Source organism: Scyliorhinus canicula, chromosome 2, assembly GCF_902713615.1.
Source record: "Scyliorhinus canicula chromosome 2, sScyCan1.1, whole genome shotgun sequence".
Taxonomy (NCBI): domain Eukaryota; kingdom Metazoa; phylum Chordata; class Chondrichthyes; order Carcharhiniformes; family Scyliorhinidae; genus Scyliorhinus; species Scyliorhinus canicula.
Genome location: NC_052147.1, coordinates 268,975,415 through 268,995,816, shown reverse-complemented (window position 1 = coordinate 268,995,816; position 20,402 = coordinate 268,975,415). Strand labels below are relative to the sequence as shown.

The 20,402-nt window shown below is 46.5% G+C and overlaps 1 protein-coding gene across 2 annotated transcripts in view; it reads right to left on the bottom strand.

Annotated features, from left to right (window-relative positions):
* LOC119962139 (contactin-associated protein-like 5) overlaps positions 1-20,402 on the bottom strand; it is a 1,052,391-nt gene that overhangs the window by 453,808 nt on the left and 578,181 nt on the right. For both annotated transcript variants that reach the window (XM_038790062.1, XM_038790063.1), the window contains exon 11: positions 1,085-1,191. In XM_038790062.1, coding sequence (XP_038645990.1) covers positions 1,085-1,191 — 107 coding nt within the window. The remainder of the gene's footprint in view (positions 1-1,084; positions 1,192-20,402) is intronic.

The window sequence follows — 20,402 nt, the reverse complement described above, 5'->3', positions numbered from 1 at the left end:
TACTCATTGGAATTTAGAAGGATGAGGAGGGATCTTATAGAAACATTTAAAATTATGAAGGGAATAGATAGGATAGATGCGGGCAGGTTGTTTCCACTGGCGGGTGAAAGCAGAACTAGGGGACATGGCCTCAAAATAAGGGGAAGTAGATTTAGGACTGAGTTTAGGAGGAACTTCTTCACCCAAAGGGTTGTGAATCTATGGAATTCCTTGCCCAGTGAAGCAGTTGAGGCTCCTTCATTACATGTTTTTAAGGTAAAGATAGATAGTTTTTTGAAGAATAAAGGGATTAAGGGTTATGGTGTTCGGGCCGGAAAGTGGAGCTGAGTCCACAAAAGATCAGCCATGATCTAATTGAAAGGCGGAGCAGGCTCGAGGGGCCAGATGGCCTACTCCTGCTCCTAGTTCTTATGTTCTTATGTTCTAAATCGCCTAGGTGAAACCCGGTAAGTGAATTAAACTATGAGAGGTTTAGAAAGCACAATGATTCGCCTCAAGAAAAACTAGAGATATCATATGTTGGAGAGGATTATTTTTCATTGATTAACCCCCTCACAGATAAAGTGGCTAATTATCTGGCTGGGAACAGAACTGGCGATTATCGCCAGACATTGAAAAAGCTGAGTAAATATCCCTGGTGTATTTTTTACCCGTGAGGAGGAAGGGAGGAATGAGAACCCTTCTCTGAAGAGAGCTGCCGGCCAAAGCTCAATAATGGAGATGTGGAGATGTATGAATATTCTTGGGAGGTTTATTTGATTTCCTTCAGTGATCAGGGAACATTTAAGCAGAGCTTTCCCTCAGAGGATTTAAGAGGTCATGAAGAGTTCGCGACTGAGTTAATCGTAGGCCTGATGAGATAAGTAGGCCCGGCTCATGCACACACTCGTAGAAAGTTACACGTGGATATGCTAAACATTGTCACAGTCACATGCCCATCGGAGCAAATGAATAATTAAAAACATAAAATCATTTTAAACTCAGTACAAATGAAGTGGTTATTCAGTAAGATCTCTTGACATTTGCAGTACTGCACCACACAACTTTATTGCTTAAAAGAAAAGGTTTGCATAGTTATACTCACAATTATGGCAGGTGGCTCCTGTATAACCAGTCCCTTCACAATCACAGTAAAAGGTGCTCCAGGACTGTGAACATTCTCCTCCGTGCTCACAGTAATTTGGTAAACATCTAGTGCACAAAAAAGGAGGTGACTAAATAGATGTGCATCAATAACAACAGCTTTACTTTGAACAGCTCCCCGGGGGAGCAGAATGAGCTAGACAGCTGGTTTGTGATGCAGAACAAGGCCAGCAGCAGGGGTTCAATTCCCCTACCAGCTGAGAATTCTGAATTATCTCTCTGTGTACCCGAACAGGCGCTGGATTGTGGAGACTCAGGGCTTTTCACTGTAACTTCATTACAGTGTTAATGTGAGCCTACTTGTGACAATAAAGATTATTCATTTAATTTATTTTAGCATTGTAAATGCCCCAAAGTACATCACAGGAGCATCATCAGAAAAAAAGCGTCAATCCTTCGGCACTATTAGGAGAAATGAGCAAAAGCTTGGTCAAGGAGGTAGATTTTAAGGAACCCCTCAAAGGAAGGGAGAGGCGAAGAAGAGTGAAGAGGTCTAGACAGACAATTCTAGAGCTCAGGGACTTGGTAGCTGAGGGCACGGCCACTAATGGTGCCGCCAAATCGGTCAAACCTAAATCGAATTTAGGGATGGCACGGTGGCGCAGTGGTTAGCACTGCTGTCCCGCGCCGCCGAGGACCCGGGTTTGATCCCGGCCCTGGGTGACTGTCCGTGTGGAGCTTGCACATTCTCCCCGTGTTTGCATGGGTTTCGCCCGCACAACCAAAAGATGTGCAGGATAGGTGGATTGGCCACGCTAAATTGCCCCTTAATTGGAAAAAAAAATGAATTGGTATTCTAAATTGAAGAAACAAACAAAATCGAATTCATGCTTGATAATGTAAGCTCGTTCTGAGGCTGCCTCCAAATCAAGCAGGAGGAAGGGTGAATTTTGAGTCGTTGTGGGAATGGGGTAGGGATGCATCGACTGGAGCAACAAAGGGGTCAAACCATCCTGACGCAGGGGCTTCACTAGCGTGCAACTGTGAGCGAATGCGAAACAGCTTGATAGTCAGTGAGGGGATGAAATTGGCAAACAGGGTTGGTTTAGCACAGTAGGCTAAACAGCTGGCTTGCAATGCAGAACAAGGCCAGCAGTGCGCGTTCAATTCCCGTACCGGCCTTCCCGAACAGGCGTCAGAATGTGGCGTCTAGGGGCTTTCCAACGTAACTTCATCGAAGCCTACTTGTGACGGTAAGTGATTATTTATTTTCCCGAGGAGGTTAAAAATATATACCTGGAGGGGTGCTGATGAGATGAGGGAGGGGAGAGATCACAATCATGGAACAGGAACTAGCAACGGACCAGAATATTTTTGCAGGGCTCATTATGGCCCCGATAGAAATAAAGCAAAATAAAAAGGATTGGCCATATTCGGAGTTGCCTGCAGTGATCTCTTTAATGACCACTGGTTAAGAACAATTGGAACGCTATATTAATAGAAACCTCCCACCAGTTGCAACCATGAGTACTCGGCACAGCTTCCTGCTGGGTTGTGAATCTCACCCGATGATTGTTGTCACTAGCTCACCACTGTAGATTAATTCACTTAGTTTAAGTTCCACTAGCTGCCACAGGGTGCTGTGAACCTATCACCCAGAGCATTTGCCTAATTTCTAGATTAATAGGCAGTGAAATTGCCACTACACCAACAGCTACCCCAATAAAATCAAACTAAACTTGCCAGCAGAGGTCACTAAATACTGTTCTGGGTTTGGAACCATGGACAATGGGCCTCCTCCTAGCCTAGAACAGTGGTGCTGAGAACATTTGTAGAATCCAACTGCTGTTCCTGCTGAGAATTTCCGCAGAGAAATTGAAACTCAAACAGAGAATTGAATTGGAGACCCTTCTAACCCATCTGATTCCGGTGACAAAGCCTTGAAGAAACACTTGTGGTTGCTCGGAAAGTTAAGATGCTTCGAAATAGAAATGGGGTTAAGTCAAAAATGAAATGAATCCAGATCATTTGCTCCAAACTCGCCCCACCACTACCGCCGAGAAGGACAGGTACAGCAAATGCATTGGAAAACCACCATCTGCAGTTTCCCTCCAAGCCACAGTGGGGGATCCATCGATGGAATGAATGACAAATAATAATAATTGCTTAGTAGCAAGTAGGCTTCAATGAAGTTACTGTAAACATCCCTTACTCGCCACATTCCGGCGCCTGTTCAGGGAGGCTGGTACGGGAATTGAACCCACGCTACTGGCATTGTTCTGGCATTACAAGCCAGTTATATAGCCCACTGTGCTAAACCAGACCCTAACTCCCAAGGGGAGATAGTTAGATTCTACCTTATTGGAGATTATCAGTGCCTGGCATTTGTGTGGCACGAATGTTACTTTCCACATGTCAGCCCTGTCATAATATACACATCAGTATATGATGGTGCAGAGACAAACACTGACTGACACACTGCAAGACCAATCAACACACACAGCACAGCAACCAATCACCAGTTAGGGCACAGTCACTATAAAGCCAGAGGGCACTAGTTTACCCGCTCATTCGGGATGCAGCCTCTGAGGCAGACAGAGCCCGCAGTCAGTAGCACAAACATCCACCATGTGCTAGCAGTATAGGCTGGTCAGGTTAGGCACAGGTCTTCAGTGTCGACCCACAGTGCAAGTATGTTCAACAGCTCTTAGTTAAATAAAATAGAGTTGTACTATTACAAGTGTTGGTAGCCTGTCTATGTTACTGCTAAGGTAAATGCAGTCTCCACAGATCCAGAGTACCCAACACATCAATCCCAAGCCTGAATGTCCTCCAGCTCTACCTGCATATGGACACAGGCTGTTTTTGCATCTGAGGAATTGAAAATGGTGCTAAACATTGTGCAATCATCAGCGAATATCCTCACTTCTGACCAGATAATGGAGTTAAGATATTTGATGATGTAGCTGAAGATGTTTGGGTCTAGGACACTACCCTTAGGAATTCCGGCAACAATGCCCTGGGATTGGAATGATTTTGTGCTCGGTATGGCCTTAACCAATAGAGAACTTTCTCCCTGATTCCCATTGACTTCAGTTTTGCTCGGGCTCCTTGATGCCATACTTGGTCAAATGCCATCTGATTTCAAGGGCAGTCACTCTCACCTGACTCCTGGAATTAACTCTTTTATCCATGTTTGGAGCAAGGCTGCAATGAGGTCAGGAGCTGAGTGGCCCTGGTGGAACTCAAAATGAATGTCACTGAGCAGGTTATTGCTGAGAAACTGCCACTTGATAACACTGTTGATGGTTTCTTTCATAACTTTATTGTTGATCGAGATTAAGCAGATGGGGGAGTAATTGGGCGGGTTGGATTTATCCTGCTTTTTGTATACAGGACATAACCGAGCAAATTATACATTGCTGGGTAGATGTCAGTGTTGACTTTGTACTGGAGCAGCTTGGTTAGGGGCACGGCGAGTTCTGCAGCACATCGTCAGTACTGCTGTCTGAACAGGGTCCATGGGCGCGATTCTCCACAAATGCGGCGAGTCGTAAAGGCTGCCGTGAAACTGGCCGTGTTGGACGGCTCCAACCCGCGTATGCGCGGATGACGTCATCACGCAGACGCGTCAAACCCGCGCATGCGCGAGCTGTCATGCCCCTCAGCCGCCCCGCGGACTGATCCTGCGGGGCGGCGGAAGAACAAATAGTGCGCGGGTATCGGACCCGCTGCCCGCGATCGGTGCCCACCGATCGTAGGCCCATGCCACCCTTGGCACGGACATGCTAATCGGCGTAAAAAACGGCGAGCAGCGATTTGTGTCGGGGGGCGGCCGGAGGGGGAGGGGAGAATAGCGGGAGGCCGTGAAAATTGTCGGGAAGGACCTCCCGCTATTCTCCGACCCGTCGTGGGCAGCGGAGAATCGCGCCCTACACTGTCCAGTGCCTTCTGTAGTTTCTTGATATCACATGGAATGAATCAAATTTTCTGAAGGCTGGCATCCGTGATGCTAGGGGCCTCAGGGGGAGGTCGAGATGGATCATTCACTTGGCACTTTTGGCTGAAAATTGTTGCATATGCTTCACCCTTGCATTTTGCACTGACGTGCTGGTCTTCTCCATCATCGGGGCTGGGGATTTTGTGGAGCCTCCTCCTCCCATTGTATAATTGTCCTCCGCCATTGACGGCTGGATGGGACAGGGCAGTAGAGCTTAGATCTGATCCACTGATTGTGGGATCTCTTAGCTCTGCACATTGTCTATTTGAATCATTTGGAACAGTTAAATTGCATAAAGCGTGATTTGATTCCATTTTTCTTTACATCAAGTCATGCAGTCCCCAAGGTTTGAAATAAAAGAACAAACCGTGAAACATGTTTAACAGACAATGCTGCAAATTCACAGCAAGCAGCCCAGCATCTGAATGGAAAAGATAAGCTGATGGTTCACCGTGACCCTTTGTTGAAATTAAAAATGTGAATAGGTCTTCTACATCACGGTCTGTTCTGTGAGAGATGTTGGCACGTGCAATGATAGTTGTTTTGTTCGTCCAGGACAATGAACTATTCTGCAAACTGCGTGCTTTGTATCAGAATCAAAGCATGCATTCCTAATTATCAGCAAAATGGCACTTGCTAATAAAATCTGCTTGTCAATTTCTGACAAAGCTGTGTGTAATCATTCAAGAAACACCATTACACACATGTCAAGGAGTTTTCATTGTATTATACATGATGCGTTTTTTACTTGTGAATGTTGGTATATTACAAAAGATGCCAAGCTCCATCAGGTACTGCATTGTAGTTAAGGGACATTCCTGGCTTAATTCCATTGGAACTCCAGAAAGAACAGTGTGGGGGACACAGAAGAAAAGCAATTGCCTGAGAATCTCTGGTTATGATCGGATTGATGAGGGTGGACTTCAGTGATGGCAATCTCACTCAGCTGGGCAATAGAGAAGACACCTTTGAGGAGGATTGTAAATTCAATTTTCTAGCCACCAATTCCATCCTTCTCCCCAACGATTGTCTGCGGCTGAATCAGATTATTCACAATCTAGATATCATGGGCGGCATTCTCCCCTACCCGGCGGGGCGGGGGGTCCCGGCGTAGGGGAGTGGCGGCAACCACTCCGGCGTCGGGCCTCCCCAAAGGTGCGGAATTCTCCGCATCTTTGGGGGCTAGGCCCGCGCCAGAGCGGTTGGCACCACGTCAACTGGCGCGAAAACCGGCACCAGCGGCCTTTCAGGCCCGCCGCCCGGCGCCGGGGCTGGCCGAAAGGCCTTCGCCGGTTCGCGCATGCGCCGGTGGTGATGTCAGTGGCAGCTGCCGCTGACGTCACCACCAGCGCATGCACGCTGGGGGATTTTCTTCTGCCTCCGCCATGGCGGAGGCCGTGGCGGCGGCGGAAGAGAAAGACTGCCCCCACGGCACTGGCCCGCCCACCCATCGGTGGGCCCCAATCGCGGGCCTGGCCACCGTGGGGGCACCCCCCAGGGTCCGATCGCCTCGCGCCCCCCCCCAGGACCCTGGGGGCCCGCTCGTGCTGCCAATCCCGCCGCCACCATAGGTGATTCAAACCTCGGCGGCGGGAGAGGCCTCCCAGCGGTGGGACTTCGGCCCATCGCGGGCCAGAGAATCGCCGCAGGGGGCTTGCCGCTCGACGTGGCGTGATTCCCGCCCCCGCCAATTCCCGGGTGGCGGAGAATTTCTGCCACGGCGGGGGCGGGATTTTTGGCGGCCCCGGGCGATTCTCCGACCCTGCGTGGGGTCGGAGAATTTCGCCCCATATTTTACAGAGTGCTGAGCCTCCAAATAGAGATCCGCATCATCTCAAAACCACCCCGTTTCACCTCCACAACATCGATAAACTGTCCCCGTCCCAGCTCATTGGTGGCTGAAACCGCCCACCTATGGTTTGTCCTGGAATGAAGAACTTGTCGTATGAGCAATGGTTATGGACTCTGTGTCTGGACTCGTTGGAGTTTAGAAAGATGAGAGGGATCTTATTGAAACTTACAGGATACTGCGAGGCCTGGATAGAGTGGACGTGGAGAGGATGTTTCCACTTGTGGGGAATACTAGAACCAGAGGACTCCACTTCAGACTAAAGTGACGATCCTTTCAAACTGAGATGAGGAGGGATTTCGTCAGCCAGAGGATAGTGATTCTGTGGAACACTTTGCCGCAGAAGGCTGTGGAGCCAAGTCACTGAGTGTCTTTAAGACAGAGATAGATAGGTTCTTGATTAATAAGGGGATCAGGGGTTATGGGGAGAAGGCAGGAGAATGGGGATGAGAAAATATCAGCCATGATTGAGTGGCAGAGCAGACTCGATGGGCCGAGTGGCCTAATACTGCTCCTATGTCTTATGGTCTTATGGTTACCTGTACATGCCCTCCGGCACACTCCTGGACAAACCCCCATCTTCCACCCCCGGCAGACTTCAGGTTATCTAAAATTCTGCTGTCTGTCCATGACCGAACACACATCAAGTCTGTTCACCATCAGCACTGAGCTTGCTGACCCACTTTGACTCTTGGTCCAGCAATGCATTGCAGTTTTTAAAAAAAATTCTCATCCTTGTTCAAAAATCCCTCCATGGTCTGCTCTCTCCCTACCTCTGCAGCCTACTCTAGCCTGACAACCCGCCGGTGTATCTGTGCTCCTCCAAGCCTGGCCTCTGGTGTGTCCCTGATTTTCCCAATTTCATTTGTCTTTCAAGTAAAAAAAAGGTTTTATAATACACTCAAATATCCAGCACGAGGTGTTTTTTCCAGACATTATTCCAAACAAAGGTAGTGATTTACAAAGTTTGGGGCGGGTTTCTTCCGTAATCGGCAGGGCGGCAACTCCAGCAGGACAGAGTGGCGTGAACCACTCCGGCATCAGGCCGCCCCAAAGGTACGGAATCCTCCACACCTTCAGGGGCTAGGCCCGCCCCGGAGTGGTTTGCGACCCGCTGGCTGGCTGGAAAGGGGCTTGACGCCACGCCAACTGGTGCCGAAGGGCCTCCGCCGCCCGCATACGCGGGAGGGCCAGCGTGTGTTGGCGTCAACCCCGCGCATGCGCAAAGGGCTTTGTTCCGCACCGGGAATGGCGGACCGGTACATCCTCTGGTGCAGAAGGGGAGAGTGCCCCCACGGCACAGGCCCGCCCACGGATCGCAGGCCAGGCCAGTGTGGGGGCACCTCCCGGGGCAAGATCCCCCCGCATTCCCCCCCTAAGAACCCCGGAGGCCACCCGCGCTGCCAGGTCCCGCTGGCAAGAGACCTACTCCAATTTACGCCGGCAGGATTGGCAAAAGACGGGCGGGTCTTCGGCCCATCACGGGCCGGAGAATTCGGGCTGCCCCGGGGCCCATTGAGTCATGCCGGTCCCAGCCATTCTCCGAGGCGGGCGGCGCGACTCACGCCGGGCCGATTTTTGGGGGACTGGAGAATTTGGAGGACGGCGGGGGCAGGATTCACGCTGACCCCCGGCGGTTCTCCAACTCGGCGGGGGGTCGGAGAATCCCGCCCCTTGTCTCAGTGTAAGGGCACACATTTCCTGAGTGGCAAAATGTGGACGCTCCATTAATATATTTGAACTGTTTATTAATTAACTCGGAACAGCCTTCAGCGAAAATCTCACTAACAGTAATTTATTGTTCTTACGGCCATCCCCAGGCTGCATTGCATCTGCTTTTTCCTGCTTGCCAATACTTCACATCAGTGCCTCAAGAATCTTCCTGGCCTAAATCATCAACAGGAGTGATTCTCCACTTGCTTAGTACAATTGTTTTCAAGGGAATCCACCAGGTCTATAAAGGTGAGTAATTTTGACTTGCTTTATTTCTTTAATGCTCCAAGGCTTTTGTTTGAATGAGCACTTGTAACAAAAGGAATATTAAGGTCAATATATCAATAACAAGTTGCATTTATATGGTGCCTTTTAGTGCCCTTAAATGTTCGAAGGCACTCACAGGCTATAACATGAAAGATGACTGCCCTGAGCCACATAATAGTCTTTATTATTGTCACAAGTAGGCTGACACTAACACTGCAATGAAGTTGCTGCGAAAATCCCCTAGTCGCTACATTCCGGCACCTGTTCGGGTACACTGAGGGAGAATTCACAATGTCCAATTCATCTAACAAACACGTCTTTGGGGACTTGTGGAAGAAACCGGAGTACCCGGAGGAAACCCACCCAGACACAGGGAGAACGTGTAGACTCTGCACAGACAGGGACCCAAGCCGGGAATCGAACCAGGGTCCCCAGCGCTGTGATCCAACAGTGTTACCCACTGTGCTACCATGCCGCCCATAAGAGATTACTGGGGCAAAAGTAGTTCTAAGGAATGTCTCAACAAAGAACGAGGGTTAGAGAAATTAGAGTCTCGTCGGCTGATGGCACGGTCGCCAAATTGTGGAGCAACTAAAATCACTGATGCTCAAGAAACCGGAACTCGAGGAACGCAGATACGTTGGTGGGCCAGGCGATTGGAAGAGATTACAAAAGTCTGGGGTGAGAAGGCCAGGGGAGGAATTTGAAATAGAGGATGAGAATTTTAAAATTAGTAGTGATAAGATGTATTTATGTTCTTATTTATCACCTGTAATCTCATATACCAAGCAATCTGTTGTATTGTACATAGTTTCTCAGTTACATTCGTTCCGCCAATGTTTCCCCTTGTACATCTAGCTGAGTTCCCATGCATTGTTAATGATCAACTCAGAACTGCTGTTTAAACAAAAAAAAAAAATACCCTTCAATGCATTTTAATTAAAAAAAAAAAAATTTTGATTAAAATTGTTTCTGGGCCTGCTTCTTCATTTTCTTCAAATTAGACATTGACAATCTCTTGGGATCTATCTGATGATTAACTTTCTTCTCATAATCCTCCTACAAATCCTTTCTATTCACAGAAGAACAATATCCAATTTCTCTTATCCCTGTCCTAATGCTTTGCCTCATGAGCTTGGCTCCTATTGCAATCTACCTTTATCCGACTGGAGAAAATCCTCAGGACATATACTTGCTTCCCTTCACACTGTTTTCCACACAATGCTGCATTTCACATGAAGGCCTAACGCATATCTTGCCGGGGAGGAAAAGAGCTTTAGAACTCTCGTCATATAACCATTAAATAATGAGGTACACTTTATCTTTCAAATGTAAGCTCATTTAATACAGAGGAGATCATTCAGCCCATGTAGCTCTACCAGAAATGTAGCTGTTGTGTTTTGCGAGGCTTCCATAAACATGCCAACCTCACAAGAAGGATTGGTAGCTCAAACAATGTGGGCTCTTTTGTTTGAAGAATTTAAACTATATACAATAACATCAAGGATCATATGAGCATATATATCACTTCCTGTCTGGGGTGATGGATGGCAGATCCAGATATTCACCTTTAAGGAATACCGTGGGCGGCGTTCACCGTTTCAGAGGTTAAGTGTTGATGCCGGGACAGAATTGGCAGACTTCTGCGACAGCAAAATTGGCACCCATCCCGGAGCAATTCTGGAATCGTTGATGGGCTAGCACCAGCACTACATACAACACGTGCAATTCCAATGAAAAACAGTGTCCGATTCGCCGGAGTCGGATTTACCGTGTGGAGATGCTGACATGTGGCAGCCACATGTTAGCACTCCACTCCCCGCACCCACTCATCCCAGCCAATGAGATGGCACAGGTTGCACTGGAGTGTGGCCATCCTGCTGATGGGTCGGCTGGGGCTGAAGGAAACCTAGGGGGCTGGCCTGGGGAGAGGCCCATGCAACCCGTGGCACTAGGTTCCCAGTGGGCAGTCAGGGGCGTACGCAGCCACATGATTGCCTTGCAGGCTGCAGCAATGGTGGACGGTGCCCGTCCAACTTGACCCCATGGCCCACCTCCTGGGCACTCCACTCTACTCCTCCCAGCCAGCGGCAGAACTGTCAGCACACTATAACGATGTTGGACACTTTTCGTACCCCCTCTCCCTTAGCTGCCATGACGCCTGTTTCCCGATTTGTAAAACAACAAGTGAAACTCACTGTCGGTAATTCCCCTTGACGGAGGCAGAGCATAACGGCACGCCTGGAGAATGCCGAATCAGGCCCGTTAATGATATGCCAATGGCGCTTACTGTATGTGCGGAGTAGTACGCATTGATGCCGTTGTTGATGCACCATAGCATGGCATTCTGTTGGGCGCCCAGTGCCAGTCATGATTTTCGCCTCAAGCACAATTCTCTGCCCTGGTGTCGGTCGGTATGGTACACACTCCATTGTACTTGCACTGTACATTGCTGGTGGCCAGTTTAGCTCAGTTGGCTGGTCAGTTGGTTCATTATGCAGAGCGAGACCAGAGCGCAAGATCGATTTCTGTACCGGTTGAGGCTATTCATGAAGGCCCCACCTTCTCAACCTTGCCCCTCGCCTCAAGTCTTGTGACCTTAGGTTAAATCACCACCAGTCAGCTCTACCACTCAAAAGGGAAAACAACCTATGATCATCAGGGACTATGGCGACTTTACCTTGACCGCACATTAAACTCCAATCAGAGCTTCATTACATTTCAGTTTGTAAGACGGATTCCTTTACATCTCATAACATTGCCACAGGTAGTGTTATTTTAGTGAAAACTTATATGCAGGCCATGAACAAAAGGTAGTGTTCTGTTACCTGTAGAGCAGGTAATCTGTGCTACTCAACTCAGTTACAGTAGAGACTTTGGAAGAAGGCTCAAAGTCATCCAGAAGTTTTACAGAAGGTTTATTGAGCAACACAACTTAAATAACTGCGTGAACTCTCACTTTAAGATCCGTGCTAGTAGAAAGGTTACAACTTTTCTATGCTCTACAACTAGCAGCCCTGAGCTAATTTCTGCCCCCATTCTCCTCACAGTCAAATCAGCCAAAGAGGCAGAGGGCTGCCTGCATTTCGCTTTTATACACGCCAGTGCTGCCCCCTGGTGGTCTTTCCATTACCCATCAGCCCCTTCTGTACATACCCATGTAAAGTTCACTACAATGAATGCTTCACCTAATGCCTGTGTCTATGCATTTATATTATGTATCTATCGTATGTCCTATGTATGGAACGATCTGTCTGGTCTTTATGCAGAACAATACTTTTCACTATCCCTCAGTGACAACAAATCGAAATCAAATCAAATTGCCCGATACTAATTTATTTTAAATAATTGGCCACTTGAATGATGTGCTGTCTGGCGCTGCTCTTTGGAGAACTATGCAGGACACAGTGCACGCCGCTATCTACGGGAAAGAATTGGAGAAAGCGTGACCAATGGAAATCTCCAAATAGCAACAGAAACAATTTGAACGATTAGTCTTCATAATAAATTAAAAATATTACAGTTGCGAAAACAGAAAAACATTTTTTTCCTTCATGATTAATTCCATTTTGAAATTGGGCAGAATTACTTACCTATACAGTCCATTTGGCCCATTTAGCTTATGCTATAGTTTATACTTCATACAAATTCCTTCCCATTCTATCTGGGAAGAAGCTGCAGCCATTCAAGAAGCTGGCTCACAATCACCTTCTCAAGAGCACTTAGGGATGGGTAATAAAAGTGCTGACCTAGCCAGCGGTACCCACATTAAACACATCATCGCATACGAGCAAGGAGTGTTAACAAAGCACTGGGAAACAATAAAAGAAAAATGTACCTCATCTCATCCTTACAGCATATCTTTCTATTCCATTTTCTCGTCTAGTTTCCATTTGAAAGCATCTAAGCTATTTGCTCCAATAACGTCCTGTTGTAGCACGTTCCTCACTTAACCACTCTCTGAGTAATTTCTTCATTTTTTTCCAGTTGGATTTAGCACCTTTTATTTATGGATACTCCAAAAAGTCAAAACATTCTCTCCCTATTTAGCCTGACCAATCAATTCTTAATTTTAAAAAAAACTATCAGGTCTTCTCTTTTCTAAAGAAGAAAACCCTAACCTGTTCAATTTTCCAGATGGCTGTAATTTCTCAACTCGAGTAACATTCTTATAACTCTTTTTATATCATAGAATTCCTACAGTACAGACGGAGGCCATTTGGCCTATAATGTTTCCGAAAGAGCACCCTATCTAGGCCCACTCCCCCGCCTTATTCCTGTGGCCCCATTACCCCGCATAACATAGTGTGAAGTCTTACAACACCAGGTTAAAGACCAACAGGTTTGTTTGGAATCACTAGCTTTCAGAGCGTAGCTCCTTCATCAGATGAAGGAGTTACGCTCCAAAAGCGAATGATTCCAAACAAACCTGTTGGACTTTAACCTGGTGCTGCAAAACGTCTTACTGTGCCCACCCAAGACCAACGCCGGCATCTCCACATCATGGCTATCGCATAACACACACATCCTTGTTGACTTAGGGGAAATTTAGCATGGCCAATCCACCTAACCTACACATCTTTGAACTGTGGGACGAAACCGGAGCACCCGGAAGAAACCAACGCAGACCACGGGGAGAAAGTACAATCTATACTCAGTCACCCAAGGCTGAATTGAACCCGGGTCCCTGGGGGTGTGAGGCACCAGTGCTAACCATCGTGCCACCCTTTTGTGCCGCTCTGTTTCTCTGGCTTTTTTATTGCATGGAGAGCAGAAGAACTTTTTATTCTTTCGTGGGATTTGGGCGTTGCTATGAAAGCCTGCATTCGTTCCCCATCCCTAATTGCCCTTGTACAGAGTGGCTTGTATGCCAATTCAGTTAAGAGTCAGCCATATTGCTGTGGGTCTGTAATCACAGGCAGACCAGAGCACAGGATGGCAGATTTCCTTCAATAAAGTGTTTTCACAACACTCTATAGAGCTCCATTGTCTCATTACTGAAACTAACTTTATGTTCCAGATTTTTTTCATTGAATTTAAGATCTAAACAGCTATAGTAGGATGTGAACACAGGTCCCCAGAACGTTAGCCTGGACCTCAGGAGTACTAGTCCAATGACATTACCACTATCTCCCCTCGTGCACAGGGCTCCATGTTTGGCCACGCCTCCAAAACAAGTTCAACATTAACTTCACTATTTGGTTTTTTAAAAATTAATATTGAGGGTACCCATTTTTTTCCAATTAAGGGGCAATTTAGCATGGTCAATCCACCTACCATGCACATCTTTTGGGTTGTGGGGGTGAAACCCACGCAGACATGGGGGGGAATGTGCAAACTCCACACGGACAGTGACCCAGGGCCGGGATCAAACTCAGGGCCTCAGCGCCCTAGGCAGCAGTGTTATCCACTGCACCACTATGCCAACCTAATTATTAATTAATTAATAATAATCTTTATTGTCACAAGTAGGCATACATTAACACTGCAATGAAGTGACTGTGAAAAGTCCCTAATCGCCACATTCCGGTGCCTGTTCGGGTACACAGAGGATTAATTCAGAATGTCCAAATTACCTAACAGCACATCTTTCGGGACTTGTGGGAGGAAACCGGAGCACCCGGAGGAAACCCACGCAGACATGGGGAGAACATGCAGACTCTGCACAGACAGTGATCCAAGCTGGGAATCAAACCTGGGACCCTGGCGCTGTGAAGCAACTGTGCTAACCACTGTGCTACCATGCCACCATACCCTCATAAAAAATCCCAGTGCTTTGTTAACACTGTTACTCTCCAACGGTGATGCTTTTAATGAGTTGTCATCTGTAACCCACATTCCTTTATTTTTCCATCTGATTCAATTTATTACTCTCTAAGCTCAAGGTGATGTTTCTGCTCTTCCTGCCAAACCTCATCAATTCATATTTATCTATATTGAAGTTCATTTGCCACAGAACTGTCTGGTTGGAAAATGCCATGACACCTAGCTAATGAGGAATTAAGTCCAAATTATCATTGCTTTCCTTGTCTGAAAAAGCTGCCAAGAATTATGGCAAAAGAGTGTCCCCCTGCCCCTTAATTGTCAAGCAGGAGGCAACAGGAAAGCAACAAGGATATTTAACACTTATCAGTTGGACAATCCAGTCATTATTTCAACAATTTTTGGCGGATTAATATGAAGTAATGTTTTTCTGGTCAGCAGGATGATTGCACAGACGAAGGTCAAAGTACAGCTGACTACTCAACAGTTTCTTCCTGCCATTTATTTTGCTGGCCATTTCAATGATAGAATAAATTAATGATACAACATTTAGGAGGCCATTCATTCCATTATGATGGTGCTGGCTCATTTTCCAGTCATTTTCCCTTTCCATGCAGCCATGAAATTCCTTCCTCCTTTGTGGACTTATCCAACTCTCTTTAGAAAGTTGCTGTTGAACCTGCGTCAACCACCCATGGAATCCATAGGATCCCTACAGTGCAGAATCCACAGGATCCCTACAGTGCAGAATCCATAGGATCCCTACAGTGCAGAATCCATAGGATCCCTACAGTGCAGAATCCATAGGATCCCTACAGTGCAGAATCCATAGGATCCCTACAGTGCAGAATCCATAGGATCCCTACAGTGCAGAATCCATAGGATCCCTACAGTGCAGAAAGAGACTATTTGGACCATCAAATCTGCATTGATCCTCCGAAAGAGCACTCTGCCTCGACCCATTCCCCCGCTCTATCCCTGTAACCAAGCACATTGATCACGGCCAATCCGCCTAAACTGCATATCTTTGGACACTAAGGGGCAATTTAGCAAGGACACTCCACCCAACCTGCACATCTTTGGACACTAAGGGGCTATTTAGCAAACGCCAATCCACCTAATCTGCACATCTCTGGGCACTAAGGAGCTACTTAGCAAGGCTAAGCCACCTAACCTGTAACTCTGTGGGCACTCAGGAGCCATTCAGCAAAGGCAATCCACTTAACCTGCACAACTTTGGACACTAAGGGGCGATTTAGCAAGACCACTCCACCTAAACTGCACATCTTTGGACACTAAAGGGTAATTTAGCAAGGCCACTCCACCTAACCTGCACATCTTGGGACTGCGGGAGGAAACTGGAGCAGCTGGAAGAAACCAATAGAGCCACTGGGAGAATGTGCAAACTCCACACTGACAGTCACCCAAGATTGGAATGGAACCAGGGTCCCTGGGGCTGTGGGGCGGCAGTGCTAACCACTGTGCCACTGCGTCGTCCTTTCAAGCACTAAATTCCAAAATGCCAGACCTCGCTACATCAGAGAAAAGGAAAATCGCCTCTTCTGGCTCTTTTGCTAAATTTGCAAATATCAGAAGTAAATAATGCTAAAAAAAACAGGTCAGATCTAGAAGGGATATAATGTAACGAAAGTAAAGCTAGAAAGCAAAGCCTGAGCGGCCTGACCTTGAAAGGATGAATTCATTCCAAAGATTCTACAAACCAAAGGAATAGTGATTCGAGTTAATGTTTATGCCCACGAGGATACCAGAAATAGCTGAAGACTGAGTCTCCTAGGGCTCGGATTGATCAGGATGCAGCTAACAAAACCAGCCACTCCCTTGCCACCATGCTGGGCATGATCTACTGGAACTCGTACACGAATATTGCCACGAGTTGAGCATCCTGAAGAGCAGACTAAAATAGGTCTGTTTCTTCCTGAATGAGGAAGATAAGGATTGTGAGAAACGTCCCTAAAAAGGTACAGAAGAAATAACTTAAATATACTCGGAGACTGGCGGGGGCCTGGGGAGTTTTCATTAGGCTTAAAATATCAGTTTCATTTCAAAATTTATTAAATTTGCTTCAGAAGTGCAGACTCTTGAATTAGGGGAATATTTGTTCCCCACTGTTACACCTATTAGATTCTGTGAGTAAAGGTGTCTTGGTTCTTATGGATCTAGTTGTCAGTACCTGCTCATGAACTGGAGACATGCTATTATTTCAGAAAGGAAGGCATGCATTTAAATCACATCTTTCACAGCTCCAAGATGTCAACTGAATGCATAAAAGCAAATTACTGTGGATGCTGGAATCTGAAACCAAAGAGAAAATGCTGGAAAATCTCAGCAGGTCTGGCAGCATCTGCAGGGAGAGAAACGAGCTAACGTTTCGAGTCGAGATGACCCTTTGTCAAAGCTGTCAACTGAATGTGTTGACGTGTAGTCACTGTTATAATTGTAATTACATTCCAGTGACTTGAGCTGGCAGCCAAAGTTGGCGACACAATCCAAATCACTGTACCTTCCACATATTGACAATATTGTATGGAGTCCTCCTAACTGCAAAAATCCATCAACCACAATAACCTCAGGGAATGTGAATGAACCGCATGCCCTATCACATTAACATAGAAATAGAGGAAATAGGAGCAGGAGGAGGCCATTCGGCCCTTCAAGCCTGCTCCGCCATTCAATATGATAATGGCTGACCATCCAACTCAGTAACCTGTTCCCATTTTCCCCCTCATATCCTTTGATCCTTTCATCCCACGAACTATATTTTCAGGGTAAAGCTGTTGATGTGGTGTATATGGATTTCAGTAAGGCGTTTGATAAGGTTCCCCACGGTAGGCTATTGCAGAAAATAAGGAAGTATGGAATTGAAGGTGATTTAGCGGTTTGGATCAGTAATTGGCTAGCTGAAAGAAGACAGAGGGTGGTGGTTGATGGCAAATGTTCATCCTGGAGTTCAGTTACTAGTGGTGTACCGCAAGGATCTGTTTTGGGGCCACTGCTGTTTGTAATTTTTATAAATGACCTGGAAGAGGGTGTAGAAGGATGGGTTAGTAAATTTGCAGATGACACGAAGGTCGGTGGAGTTGTGGATAGTGCTGAAGGATGTTATAGGATACAGAGGGACATAGATAAGCTGCAGAGCTGGGCTGAGAGGTGGCAGATGGAGTTTAATGCGGAAAAGTGTGAGGTGGTTCACTTTGGAAGGAGTAACAGGAATGCAGAGTACTGGGCTAATGGCAAGATTCTTGGTAGTGTAGATGAACAGAGAGATCTCGGCATCCAGGTACATAAATCCCTGAATGTTGCCACCCAGGTTAATAGGGCTGTTAAGAAGGCATATGGTGTGCTAGCCTTTATAAGCAGGGGGATTGAGTTTCGGAACCACAAGGTCATGCTGCAGCTGTACATAACTCTGGTGCGGCCACACCTGGAGTACTGCGTGCAGTTCTGGTCACCACATTATAGGAAGGATGTGGAAGCTTTGGAAAGGGTTCAGAGGAGATTTACTAGGATGTTGCCTGGTATGGAGGGAAGGTCTTACGAGGAAAGGCTCAGGGAATTGAGGTTGTTTTCGTTAGAGAGGAGAAGGCTGAGAGGTGACTTAATAGAGACATATAAGATAGTCAGAGGGTTAGATAGGGTGGACAGTGAGAGTCTTTTTCCTCGGATGGTGATGACCAACACGAGGGGACATAGCTTTAAATTGAGGGGTGAGAGATATAGGACAGATGTCAGTGGCAGTTTCTTTACTCAGAGAGTAGTAGGGGTGTGGAATGCCTTGCCTGCAACAGTAGTAGACTCGCCAACTTTAAGGGCATTTAAGTGGTCACTGGATAGACATATGGATGAAAATGGAATAGTGTAGGTCAGATAGGCTTCAGATGGTTTCACAGGTTGGCGCAACATCGAGGGCCGAAGGGCCCATACTGCGCTGTAGTGTTCTATGTTCTATGTTCTATGAACTCCTTCTTGGAATCATACAAAGCTTTGGCCTCAACTTCTTCCTGTGTTGGCAAATTCCAAAGACTTACCGCTCTCTGGGGGACAAAATTTCTCTTCCTCTCTGTCCTGAAAGGTTTACTACGTATTCTTAAACTATGACCCCTTGTTAGAATCATAGAAAGGTTACAGTAGAGCAGGCCATTCGGCCCATCTTGTTCATGCCAGCCCAAAGACACCCAAGTGCCCTTTCTAATTCCATCTTCCTGCATCTTGTCCATAGCCCTGTAGATTAGAGCACATAAGGTACTTGTCCAGGTACTTATAAAAAGCATTTAGGGTATCTTCCTCCACCACCAACTCGGGCAGTGAATTCCAGACTCCCACGACCCTCTGCATAAAAATGTTCTTCCTCATGTCCCCGCTACACTTTCTGCGTCTTATTTTGAATCTAGTTCTAGAATTCTCCACCAAAGGAAACAATTTGATCCTATCCATTCTATCACTTCCCCTCATAATTTTGAGCACTTCAATTAAGTCACCCCTCAGTCTTCTTTGTTCCAAGGAAAATAACCCCAATCTATCTAATCTCTCCTCATGGCTGCACTTTTCTAACCCTGGTATCATTCTTGTAAACCGCCTCTGCACTCTCTCCTGTAATGTGGTGACCAGAACTGCACACAATACTCCAGCGCCTTACACAATTCCAACATTATATCCTTACTTTTATATTCTACACCTCTGCCAATGAAGGAAAGCATTCCATATGCTTTCTTCACAACCTTGTCTACTTGAACTGCTGTCTTTAGGGACCTGTGTACCTGTACAACAAGATCTCTCACTTCATCGACCCCTCTTTGTATATTCCCATTTTTTGTGTATTGCCTATAACTGTTTGACCTCCCTAAATACATGAGTTCACACTTGTATGTGTTAAATTTCATCTGCCACTTTATCGCCCACTCCACCAATCCATCTGTATCATTTTGAAGATTGTAGCTCCCCTCTATACTGTCCACCACTCATGGATGTTCTGTCTGCAAGTTTCCCTATCGTGCTCCCCACGTTTATATCCAAATTGTTATTATATAACACAAACAGTAAGGGTCCCAATACCTGTGGAACACCACTTTAAATAACTTTCCAATTGCAAGGGCAGAACTTTTTATCCAGTTCGCCACATTGTCCTTATCCAATGGACATTCCCACCATCGGGAACATCCTTCCTGTATCTACCCTGTCTAATTCTGTTAGAATTGTATAGGTTTCCAGGAGATGCGCCCTCATTCTTATAAACTCCAGTGAATATAATCCTAACCGGCTCAACCTCTCCGCATACTTCAGTCCAGCCATCCCAGGACTCAGTCTCATGAACTTTCTCTCCACTCCAACGATAGTAAGAACAATCGTCCTCAAATATGGTGACCAAAACTGCACATAAGATTCCAGGTGTGGTCTCACCAAGGCCCTGTATAATTGCAGCATGACATTCCTGCACCTGTACTCGAATCTGCTCGTTATGAAGGCCAACATACCATTTGCCTTCTTTACCGCCTGCTGCACCTTCAGCGACTGGTGTACAAGGATACCAAGGTCTCTTTGCACATTCCCCACTCTTAATTTATACCCATTCAGATAATAATCTGTCTTCCTATTTTTACTGCCAAAGTGGATAACCTCACATTTATCCATATAATACTACATCTGCCATTCATTTTCCCACTCACTCAGCTTGTCTAAATCATACTGAAGGATCTCTGCATCCTCCCCTCA